Below are 12,638 nucleotides of genomic sequence, written 5' to 3'. Positions count from 1 at the left end.
AAAAAAATGTCAGTAACTGGCACAAAATAAGCACACAAGCATATCTGAGCATAGGAGTGAAAGAAGAGACATCATTTCTAGGCCACGTCCATGTGCAGAACATCCCTTACTTACTAAATCAAAGCAACTGTATTTAGAGCCTTGTTAATTTTTAACTTTGAATTAACTCATTTAACCAATGTTTATTTAGTACCTACATGTGAGACAAATGTAAATCAAACAAGGATCTATCATAAAAAAACTTGAGTCTAGCATAGAAAATGAAACATACTAAAAACACATACACACACAAAAATCCTACATAGATACCATGGTTTGGATCTGGGATGTCCCCCAAAAGTCTTGTGGTAAAAGCACAGCAAGGTTCAGAGGTGGGCTTTTTAGGCAATGGCTGGATCATGGGATGCTGATCTCATCAGTGGATTAATCTCTGTGAATCCCTGGTAGCTGAACAGACGACTGGGAGGTGGGACCCCTCCCCTCTCTTTCCCTTGGCTTCCCAACTGCCATGAGCTGAGCAGCTTTCCTCCACCAGGCCCTTCCACCATGATATTCTGCTTCACTTGAAGCCCAGAGCAATGGAGTTGGCCAACCATCAACTCAATCCTCCAAAACCATGAGCTAAAATAAATCTTTCCTCCTCTAAGCTGTTCTTGTCATGTATTTTGGTCACAATGACAAAAACCTGACTAAAACAGATGATATTAAGTGTAGATATAAAAGTTCTGTGGAAATCAAGCAAGTCCTTAGAGAAGATTTGGTGGAGATAGTACATTCAAAGTAGGCAATGGACTGGAAGTATGATTCACAAGTTAAGGGGCTTTTCAAACACAAGAAATAAATGCTAGAGTTAAAGTATAGGTGTAGGAAAATGTGAAAAAAATATAGGGACCTGTTCAAAGTTCAAGCTGGCTAGAACACAGAAGCAGCAGAGGAAAGGTTGGGGAGGAATTCAGAGTCAGCCCAAAAAGCCCAGTGAGGGTGTGGGCCTTCAGGTAGGCTCCAAAGAATAAAAAGGTATAGAAAAATCAGCCACTGGCACAGGTATGCCTTTAGTAACATTCTGGGCCTAGTTTTTGACTGGTAAAGGTCATGCAGTAAAAATGTCCTTAAGTTTTTTCCTATCAGGCTTAGGGAAAACGATAGAAGAAATCACATCTCTTACTCCTTCTTTCACAGCACTTTGGAACCACTCTCCTCACCAAGCCCTGGCTCCCAGATCTTTCCCTATCTTCTGGCTCAGGGTGCTTGTTTGCAGAAGCAGGAGTAACGGGAGCAGTGCATCAGGTATGCAGACTGGGGCTTTAGACAAGGAACTGGAGTAAGAGTATTCTAATGAGAATGGATTAGAAATTTCAGTATTTTAAGAATGCAATAAGATATGCTGGGTAGTGGGGGTGGGCACAGGCTTTCCTGGCTCCCCAGACCACACCAGGAAGGAAGGGCATGCTGTGTTATTAAGCATAAAACGCCTAGACCATTTCCACTAGGAACTTCCTAGCTCTCTCCTAACCTTCCTGGGCTTTGCACTCTTAACAGATCTCCCTTGCTGACAGACACTACCAGTCCTAGCTGTACCCGATTCAGTGTCCATTCCGGACTAAGGGTCTTACTGCTGCCCTCCACATCAAGAGGCCAGAGCACCTTCGTGCGAATATGTGACAAAGAATGTGACAGTCACTAAAGGGAGAAGGCCTTCCTGGCTTTGTTACAGACGATTTCTGATGAGGCAGTGATGAAAATGATGCTTTTTTTTTTACTGGCTCTAACTTAATGTGCTAATTGAATCACCTTGGTATAAGTTACACTACCCCCCAAAATTAGTCAAATACATCAAAGTTGAGGTTGGGGATGTCTATTTGGCTGTAACATTTGTGAGTATATACACTGCTGAATTTTTTCAACTTTGTAAATAAAACAAATTTTTAAAATGCTAAAAAATTCTCATGTACTTGCAAGGACCAATATATAATTATACAATAACTCAGGAGAGCACGGCCACTACCTGGACTTTATTCACCTCAAAGGTCAATAATCAAAAACTACCAAAGTGGACCTCAATGTTCATAACTCTGTTATAATTAGGTCAGTTGATTCTTCAAATTTTGGGGCCAGGGCTGTAGCTCAGTGGTAGAGGCTTGCCTACCATGTGTGAGGCTCTGGGTTGGATTCTCAGCACCACATAAAAAATAAATAAACAAAATAAAGATATTGTGTGCAACTACAACTAAAAACAATTTTTTTAAAATTTGGCAATAACTTCAACTCAAAGGAGATTTATTGAATTCTGACTACATTCCAGGCACTAGGGATAGAAAGATGAACAAAACAAACCTACATTTTTAGTATTTGCTAAATCATAAAAAGTCTAAAACAAAACTTAACCAGTCATTGTTTGGAAATACCTACTAAGAGCTCTATTGTATGGAAGTTCACTCATTAAGACACTACAAATGTAAAAGAGTATTCTAAGAAAAACAGAAAAAGAAGATGAAACACAACGTGTATTTCCAAAAATAACTCCTATTCTAAAAGTATTTCTAGAAATTATTTTTCCTCTGGCTGAAGATATCTTCAAGCAGGTCATAAAACCTTAGGAATTTAACTTCTAATAGGAATACTATTTACTATATGATGTCCCAACAGAATTTCATCAGATGCAATTTAGTTTTACCCATTTCAAAGACATCTGGAGAGGGAGAAACGTGACTATTACACTGAGTTTTGCAGCTAATGAAGGCGCATCATGGGATCCTACAATAAAAAAGTCTGTACTGAAGCCAAATTTCATTCCAATTCCACACTTTCACAGGACCCACAAAGACATAACATAAAAATATCTTTTTTCTAAAACCATTTTTAATAGTACAGTTAATTAAATATTGCCACAAGAAATATATGTACTAAGTAAAAGAATATAGTGACTGCCTTTGAACATGCACTTACCTCTGTCCTTCTAGAACCCTACTAAAATGGCAAGGTCAAGAGAATGGGAAAGGAGACAGTGAAACAATGTTGGAGGCTAGGAAGCAGAATGGTGAAATGCAGCAAAACCAAGAAAACAATCCTCAAAACAACAGAGAAGAACAAAACAACAGACACTACAAACTCCTTAATGCTCAGAAATTCGAGGCTCTGGGTATATCTAAAGGTGGGGATGAGGATGGGCTAAGAAGAGAACTACAGGGATCCTGGGAAGACAGCAGCGGTTCAGGCTTAGTTCTTTAGTTTCCCTGAAGCCCTCCATGAAAAGCAGTCGGAGTAACTAGAATGATGCAACCAAAACTGCACAAACGGTATCTATAAGACCACGTTAGTGACGAGGTATCCCCACAAACCCCAAGATACAAACGGATGGAGACAAATACAGCTGTAAGACCTGCATGGGATTAACATCTATACAGGAAGAAGCAGAGAATCCCAAAGTAGCCTAGTGACACTTCCTGGACCAACCAGAGGAGAGCAGCAGAAACCGAGTGCAGGAGGACTAGGCGCAGTCTGGAGAGGCAGACCAACCAGGACAACCCTACAAGGAGTAGAAAGCACTAGAAACAGAATCCAAACTAAGAACCAAGATGACAGCAAGAAAGGAAGGAGAAGGTCCAAAAACAATGGGGAAACAGAAGGTGCAAAGAGATCTCCTGAGAACAAGGATGCATTCTTAACATTCAGGAAAATGAGAGACTAGAACTGAGAAGCTAGAAATGTTGGGCTTCCCACCCCTCCAAAGAATTCAGGAAAACTCTCATTTTTCTAAACTGTTACAAAGAAAAAAACTGCTGCTGAATCCCAAAGTTCTGAGAAAAAGGGAATAAACTGCAGAATAATGCTGCCACAGACAATAAAAACATACCAGAATCTTGAATTATAAGGTACCAGAACAACCTAGGACAGAACTGGAGTTCGGAGAACAGAGGGAGAAAGTGAAGGCTTCGAGACTAAATGCTGACCTCCAGCATCTTTTCCTAGTTCCTTGCCACCTAATTCTGAGAACCTGTCAGCCAGGTTCATCCTCCAGGCAGAAGATCACCAGATTCTTTTCTAGGAATCTGAGGACAAAAAGACAAAAGACCCAGAAATACTGACAGCAAAGGTTCCCCATCCAATTTACTTTTCAGAGAATGTCTCAGTCAACACAGAAAGTTTTAAACGAGCCTTTTCACAACCATACCCAAAGATCACTGCACAGCTAAGTAGGCCTTTACAACAAGAGGCCAAAGCAACCAAACAGGAAGACAACTTGGAGGGCACAAAGTGTGCTTGTATGTGTGCGTGCACGTGCACACATGTGCACACACACAAGTAAACTATACATGCTTATATGTAAGCTAAATATTTATATATAAAATACATAATTTCTATATACATTCTATATCTGTGTATGATCTCCTCATAGAGGTAAGAGAAGATATTCCACCTATAAAACAGAACATAAAGCTCTTCAAAAAGAACAAACAATAAGAATAGACTTTTGGGCATTAAAAATGAAGAGAAAAAATAGAATAAAACAGAAATAAAATGAAAAACAGTAGAAATGAAAAACTCAATTAAAGGGCTGAAAGGAAAACTAAGGCACACTTCCAGGAAATACAGCACAGTGTAGAAAGCTGAACTGTAGAAGATAAAAACTAGATGACTGGTCCAGGAGCCGACACCTGAATACGGGTGTTACAAAAGAGAAGGCAGATTCAAACCAATGTATATAAAAAAATATAAACACATGTAAATATATAAAATATATAGAGATATATATACATATAAAAGAAATAGTTCAAAGTAAACTTCCTAAATTGAAAACCATACATTTCCAGTTAAGAAAAGATACTAAACATACAAAACAATGAATGTAATCAAACACACACCAAAACACATGAAATTTCTCTTGAGACAAAGAGTAGATACTAAAATCTTCCAGAGACAAAGATTAGGAAACAGAATGCTTCAGACTTCTCAATAAAAACTTTGGAACTTGGAGGAAAATGAAGCAATATCTTCAAAGTTTTAAGATAAAATACTAATTTCCAGCAATGACTAGAGAAAGGCTGAATTTTAAATGTATTCATCATATCTTTAGTACACAAAGTCTACTTAGTCATAATGATACCAAAGATCTAAACAAAATTTTGTCATACTGCATTAGGATGATGGGGTTTGGCAAATGGGTGTGTGTGCATGTGTATACATTCATATGCTGGAGGTAGAACAGGTGGGAGGAAGAAAAAAAGCCAAATCTGCACCTTACCATAGGGAAGCCAGTAGATAATTCCTCAGATGGAAAATCAAAAACAGCACTATAAGCATGCCATATGGAGGCAAGAAGGTAAATGTATCAAAAGAAACTCTAAAAGATAAAAGTGGTGCTTCTGAAGAATAAGAAATGGGAAGAGGTATGTTTTTCATAATAAGCCTTTTAATACTGAGTTTTACAAGTATGTTCACGAAACTTTAATAAAAACCAAGCAAATTTAAAAAGAACATATACTGTCCACAATCTTTCATTCCTTTTTTCATAGAATTTTCACAGAATTTCATCCCTGTAATAAATGTTAAAGAATAAAATTATTTTAATCAGATTTTATAAAGAAAAGCAAAGAAAAGTTACATAAATGGGGTAAAAAGTATATTTACCGATAACAAATATACATACCAAGGAGGCAAAAGAATTCAGATGAATCTTGGATTTTTCAAAACAAACAACCTTCCAGTGGGGAGTTCTAAATCAAACTGCTTACCACACCCACAGAAAGGTAAGAAACACAAACGGGTTTCATCTAAGTCCGTGTGCATAATCTGAATGTACACCAAAAGTAATATGCTTAAAATGCACACTAGAGTTTAGGCACATTCAAAATGTTCTTTTGCTAGAGAAGTGTTCCTTTGTTCTTTTCCCTGATATTACAATGTTAGGAGTTCATTAGCCTCTTACCTGAATTGAAGAATCATCGGAACTTGAAATAAGAGTCTTCCCATCAGCTGTGAACTGGATGTGCCTTACAGCTTTCTTGTGACCAATTCTGGATTGGAAGACTCTGTTGTTTAGAAGTTCTAAAATCTTCAAAGTAGAAAAATACAAAAAATTAATACAAAGAAATTAAGCAATATCTAGGCATTATGCCTCAAAGATACTAAAATAAAATTAGATGAGAGAAGGGACAGAATTCCCATCTCATAGCGCTTTCAGTTAACTAAAAATACACAAGTGAATGGCACACATTAGACACATACACGCATATATGCACATTCACACACACCATGTAAAATCAAGCACTAACTGGAATGGCCAGCTAGCAGGAGGAACCAGCGGTCCCTCTGAGTCCTCAACTACCCAATTCATTGAACAAGAGGCATTCCAGGCTCAGCCTCAAAAAAAAAAAAAAAGACATTTATGATGGATGAGAAAGAAGAATGGCAAATATCCTAGATAAGACAAGACAAGCTCTTCATAAAACAACAGAAATGAGAAAAGATAAAGGATGACAAGGAAAACAGGTAAAGGATAAAAAGATAGGAAGAAGCTGCAGGACAGTGCAATGACAAGACTTAAGAGGTCTAAGATCTAATGTGACAAATGAAGAGATTCATAAATTAGTATCAGAAACTAAAAAAAAGTGACTGTCAAAAAATGCTTTCAAATGAACTCCCACCCCTACTATAGTAAATATGGTTTCTTTGACCAAATTAAAATGTACTCAAGAAAGTTGAAGGAAAATACAGATGGAGCTATAACTGGAGATCCCACAAATTCAAACCTAAACCATATGTCTCCATATTGGCCCCTCAGAAAACAAAGGGGTATTATAGTTTGGATCTAGAATGTCCCCCAAAGGCTCAAGTGTTAAACACTTGGTCCCCAATGCAGGAATGTTCAAAGGTGGGGCTTTTGAGAAGTGACCAGATCATGAGGCACTAACCTTACCAGTGGATTAATCCACTGAGAGTTCATGATCTAAATGGACTGTTGGGCAATGGTAGAAACTATAGAAATAGAATCTAAAGGGAGTGAGTCCTTAGGGGCATGTCCTTGGTGACTTTATCTTGTTGCCAGCCCCTTCCTCTCTCTCTGATTCCTGGCTGCCATGAGGTGAACACCTCTCTTCTGCCACACCCTTTTGCTATGATGTTTCTGCCTTGTTACTGGTCCCAAAGCAATGAAGCCAGTGGACCATGGACTAAAAACTCTGAAATCATGAATCAAAATAAATTCTTCCTCTGCTATGTAGTTCTCAGATATTTTGTCCCAGCAACGAAAAGCAGACTAGCACAGGAGAATTGTGTAAATGGGAGCCTTCCTAAGTGAGTAGGATGGACAATTTCATAATTCCTCCAGGAGAAGGCAGAGTAGCATAATAGTTGAGCACAAAGGCTTAGAGACCTGGCTTTGAATACTGGTTCTAATTATGAAAGTTGTGGAAATTAAGAGATCAGATGTTTGTAAAACAAGAATAAAAGTATCTAACATCTAGGATGTTGTAATAATTCAATGAGCACATCTGACACAATAAATAATAAATATTAGCTGCTATGTTTTTGGGCTGAACCATATGAAATTACCATTTTATAGGTTAAAATTAAATTTAGAAAGTCAGATTGGTAATTTCACACTGTTTATTATGTATATATATATATATATATATTGTTTGATAACTTTGAAGGGGTTAAGGACGTGGATGAAGCACATATTTTGTGAACTATTTTTTTAAACTACCTGGTAGACTTGATTTGATGGTGAAAACAAAAGGAACATGGTCTGGGTGTAGCTCAATTCTACAATTGCCTAGCATGCACTTGCTCAAGGCCCTGGGTTCAATCCCCAGCCCCCACAAATAAACAAACAAAAAGAATGTGGTGCTGGCGTGGCAACAGGTAAAAGGAAAAGAGGAACCAAGGACCTTTTCAGAATAAATAATAATATACAACAGTTTGAGAGGTGAGACTGAGAGGGAAGACTAAGATTTACCTCTAAATGTACAATCATACCTCATTTAATAACCACAATACACATTCTCAGAATAGCACCCATCTTAACAATAAATTTTTCACAATAAAGAGAAAAATGAAGTCTTGACTCCAAATCCAAGCTACAATGACCATAGGAAATATGTAATAAAATAATGTCACTTCCTTCTTCACTTTGTGTATTAGCACTCAATCTCTTCTTTGTGGAACAATACAGTCTTGAAAATAATTCCGTATGAAAATGAGTCCAAAGTAAAGTAAATGTGGCTAATGAGCCTGGGTGAGAAAAACTGAGAAAAGGAGTCAATATTCTCTGAAAAATTATATACAAAAAAAGTGTGCTATTGTGATGAATTTCATTTGTGATAAATAATATTCTTATCCAAATTATTTTTATTATACTACCTTTTCTCCCTATGACCTGATTCTACTTTGACTTAATTTGTCTTCTTAGATAAGTCGAGGATCTCAGGTGGTGAACAGGTATACTTCTAACATCCAGTGTCAAAAAACCAGGGCGGGGCAGAACAGGCAAGAATAGTCCTCCCTGCACTGAAATTCCCAATGCAAAATGGAAACGATTTACATTCTACACCTCTGAGCTTCTAAGAGGGGAAGGAAAAAAATGCTTTTGTGTAGTTGGCTAAATCTCAGTGTTTGAAATGTGTGCAGAACAACAAAAACAATAGGTAGAGAATGAAAAAACATGAAAAGCATGAGGATTAGTAGTAAAGGTGATCTGAAAAGTACACAACCAACTGGATAAGGTTCTAACAGAACAGTGCCTAACGGATCACTGGGAGACTTGTCCAGTGTGTACGTGTAGAATGCCACGCATGTACTTAGTTTTAAACATATCACTCTCCTGCACAGTTCTGAAGACTAGAACTGATTACCTGGATGGCTCCATCTTCATCTCCAAATGCCACGTACTGCAGATGTGGGCTTAGACAACAGCAGCTAACTTGAGCTTCAGTCAGGTAATCAACTTGACCTGTTTTTCCATTAATGAGCTAATGAAAAACAAGGCACAAACCGTTATTAGGTCGCAGGAGCAGTGTTTCTTCCTTAGAACACAGGCCTCAATTGAAAAACATAAAATAAAACAGAAAATAACTAACTGCAGCTCCCTGGGGAACAACAAAGCCCCATCCCGATCTCAGCAGCTGTATTTAGACTTCATGCTTTCTTTTCATTTCATTTTTCATAAAATAAAACAAGCCTTAGAAGGTTTAAAAGCAGCTGCTGGGCCCACCACCTGAGACACATCTGTCTGATTCATAATCCCACAGCTAGCTCCACACCCTGTTTTCCATTTCTTCACAAAGTCCATTTTTAACAGGGTTATCATTTGTCAAAATATACTTTTCTGACATTTTTCAAAGGGGTTGGTGAAACGAGACTGAGACAGACATTACATAAAAAGACAAATCTAAATTTAAGCTGTTTTTTATCCTCCAGATCACTCTCACAACATGGTAAATTTAAGATTTTTTTCCCCTGGGGAGGGGCGCAAGGTGAGGGGATATTGGAAAAGAATCCATAAGCATAATTTATGTGACCGAATCTACAATATTTAAACTAAGGTTACCCAATTTTGAAATCCCACAAAAAAAGTTTCCTTATCACTTAACTAAGATATGTGATCTAGAAAAACATTTCTCTAGCTTACAACTGTCAGATATTCCCTTTCACTTAGTGTCACAATCTAAAATTCTTGATTTTTCCAAATGAAACAAGCAGTCAAATTTGTTTCAGTTACAAAGATTATAGGGGCAATTGCAAATAGCTTTTCCTTTACAACACTTTTCCAAACATATTCTAATCTATTAGATATTTAAAATGAAGACTGGATTACTAAAAGCTGAATATAATCCTCTCTCAAAAATCAAGAGCAGACCATATTTTGGGGTGTCTCATAGCTTGACATAGACTCCCACTGTAGATGAGGACAAGTTATCACACACCAAGAACAATTTACTCCCAGATATCCATAATTTGAATTTAGATTCATAATTAATCCTATTACCAGATCACAGACTATTGAAGATTAAAAAGGGTCTTATAGGTGAAGAAAGTGAGGCTCAAAGAAGTGATATAATTTACAACATCACAGAACTAGTGAATAAACAGTCTGAACTTGCACTAGGTCTCCTGAGTGAAAAGTCATGTTCTTTCCGCTATACCAAGCTGAGCTCTGCAACTTTAGAACTGATAAAGTCCTATCCTACCCTGCTGGTCTGTCTCCAGCTCTTCCATGTACATGCTCCTTTTCTTTCTCTCCTGCTCTGCTCAGTTTCTCTCTCCTCACCAGTTCTACTTCACTATCTCAATATCATCCTCTCACTCCTGTTCTTGCTCCCTGTGTTAGTCAGTTTTCCGTTACTGTAACAAAATATCTGAGAAAACCGACTTAGAGGGGGGATAATTTATTTTGGCTCGGTTTCAGAGGTTCCAGTCCAATGGTCATTTGGCAATAATGCTACAGACCTGTGGTGAGACACATGGTGGCAGGGAGCACACGGCAGAACAGAGCTGCTCACCTCAAGGCAATCAGAAAGCAAAGTGAGGAAGAAAGAGAGGAAGGGGACAGGGACAAGATACAGCCTTCAAAGACACACCCCCAGTGACCTACTTCCTTCAACTAGGCCCCCCTCCTGTTTTCACCACCTTTCAATAGCATCAATAGATGGGAACCTGGTGAGTCTTTGAGGGACATTCCAGACCCAAACTATGACACTTTCTACACTTCAGTAACCAAAGATGGCCTAAGATCACACTATCAGTGCAGAAACACTCCCCTAAAAGACTCTTCAGTGAAAGAGCGCTTGCCTAGCATGTGCCAAGTCCTGGGTTCAATCCTCACCACCACTAAAAAATGAAAAAGAAAAGAAAAAAATATATAAGGAACTACTATAATCCATCTGGAAAAAAGGTGAACTCAAGTTGTATCTTGGAAAAGAATCTGCAGGGCAAGAGGGAATGTCTCACTGTTAACATAAAAGCCACGCCTACCCCCAGGTGTTTTTGGCTGCTGCTCCTGCCACCTCTCAGCCTCAACTCACTGCCACTCAGTCATGCTGACACCTCCTACAATGGTCCACTACCCAGCTGTTCTGCATGGTCTGCCACCATGAAGGCAGTCTCTTGTGTTCATCTTCCATGAGGGGTTTGCTCTCTCCTGCTGTGAGTACTACCCTCACTCCCAGGACTTCTCTACCAACACAGTGCCGACTGCACTGGACTTCCATTGGAGGACGCTTTACTCAAGGTACCAACCTAACACCAACCCAGTGGCAATAACTTGCTGCTGAATGCCAATGCTCTTTGGGGCATCTGCTCTCTCTGTTACCACCACTCAGAGCTGCAAAATACCATTCCTCCATCAATGGACCTCTGGGAGTCTTTGTTAGTCAGTGGAAAAATGACTTCCTCTTATGTGTCCCACCCTAAAGTACACTGTTTGGAGCAAACAGTTCTTTCACTGTTATATCACAATCCTCTCCTTCTTGAGGACTAATAAGCATTCAGTAAATATTGAACAAATGTGGGAGTGAATGAATGAAAAGGCGTGCTTCAGTATATAAAGTCCAGCTCCTTCCTCAGTTTGGATGACTCAGACTCCTTCCCCAATTAAGACAATCCTTGTTCTTTCAAAGACCTTGTTATCTTTTCCCTGCAATACTCCAACAGTATGTTCATCCCCCTTGCATACCACCAGACATGTCTGAATCACTACTGTTAACAAGCCATGTGTGTCCTCATGGTATTCCAAAGATTCCATGCAAATCAAGGAATGTGACTTTAGATGCCAATAAAACAGGAATGAGGTACAGTGAAGTAGCATCTAATCTAATTCTAAATACTGGCACGTCTAAGCTGTAGCTCAAGACCCATATATTTATTCAATTAATGCCTACTGGACACCTGTTAGAACTATACAATTACGCCTAACCCCAAGTCCAAAACAAAACAATTGTGAGTTCAACCCAAAGTAATTTTCAAATTATTTTCTTAAAAAAATACTCACTTGCAGATGTTTTCCACTGTCTACTGCAAGGACCATCACTTCATTTTCTTGAAATACAACATCTACATCTTGCTTTAACACAATAGCAGAGCTCTTACATACCTTCTTTGTCTCCCAAACCTAATTAAGAGATAAAGAAACTAAAATAATTATATATTATCAATTCATCCTCTGAGATAATGAAAAGATAAGTTTTATTCTTAAAGCAAAACACAAGCCATGCTTCACAATTAAAATGTCTATAATGTAAGAAAATTTCCAATTGTTACATTATCCTCCAACAATAAATATTTATTAATGTATTCTATAATGAGAAGCATTTAGTACTGGGAGTTGTGGGCTCTGAAGCCAAAATGCCTCAGTGTAAACTCCAGTTTTACATACAGTTATAACTTTGAGCAGTCTATTAACCCATGCTACTCAAAGATAAACACCACTGCTGTTTCTCAAACTGTATGATACCAGACCACAAGATACAGCCCTTACGCCAAAATATAAATCAATTATTTCAGTAAACGTACTGCAACAGCATGCTTCTTAATACAGCTTTTTCTTTTGTTTGGCTTTGCTTTTAAAGAAGACTTTCTCGATGGAGGAAGCAGTTAGTTGATTTATATTCTAGCTCCAGCTCAACAAGATTGGCATGTTAACT

At 38.2% G+C, this 12,638-nt stretch overlaps 1 protein-coding gene across 5 annotated transcripts in view; it reads right to left on the bottom strand.

The window, feature by feature from the left end:
- The window catches only part of APAF1 (apoptotic peptidase activating factor 1), a 100,821-nt gene that overhangs the window by 9,428 nt on the left and 78,755 nt on the right, over window positions 1–12,638 (bottom strand). For 4 of the 5 annotated variants that reach the window (XM_079142097.1, XM_079142096.1, XM_079142095.1 and 1 more), the window contains 3 exons: window positions 11,987–12,106; window positions 8,853–8,969; window positions 5,927–6,052 (listed from right to left, as the gene is read on the bottom strand). In XM_079142097.1, the coding sequence (XP_078998223.1) occupies window positions 5,927–6,052; window positions 8,853–8,969; window positions 11,987–12,106 (363 nt within the window). Of the gene's footprint in view, window positions 1–5,926; window positions 6,053–6,165; window positions 6,361–8,852; window positions 8,970–11,986; window positions 12,107–12,638 lie in introns of those variants that run through there. The other variant, XM_079142099.1, reaches the window with a different exon arrangement.

The sequence above is a fragment of the Sciurus vulgaris genome (genome assembly GCF_902686455.1).
Source record: "Sciurus vulgaris genome assembly, chromosome: 5".
Lineage (NCBI taxonomy): Eukaryota > Metazoa > Chordata > Mammalia > Rodentia > Sciuridae > Sciurus > Sciurus vulgaris.
Note: the sequence above shows the minus strand (reverse complement) of the source record. Positions and strands in the feature narration are given on the sequence as shown.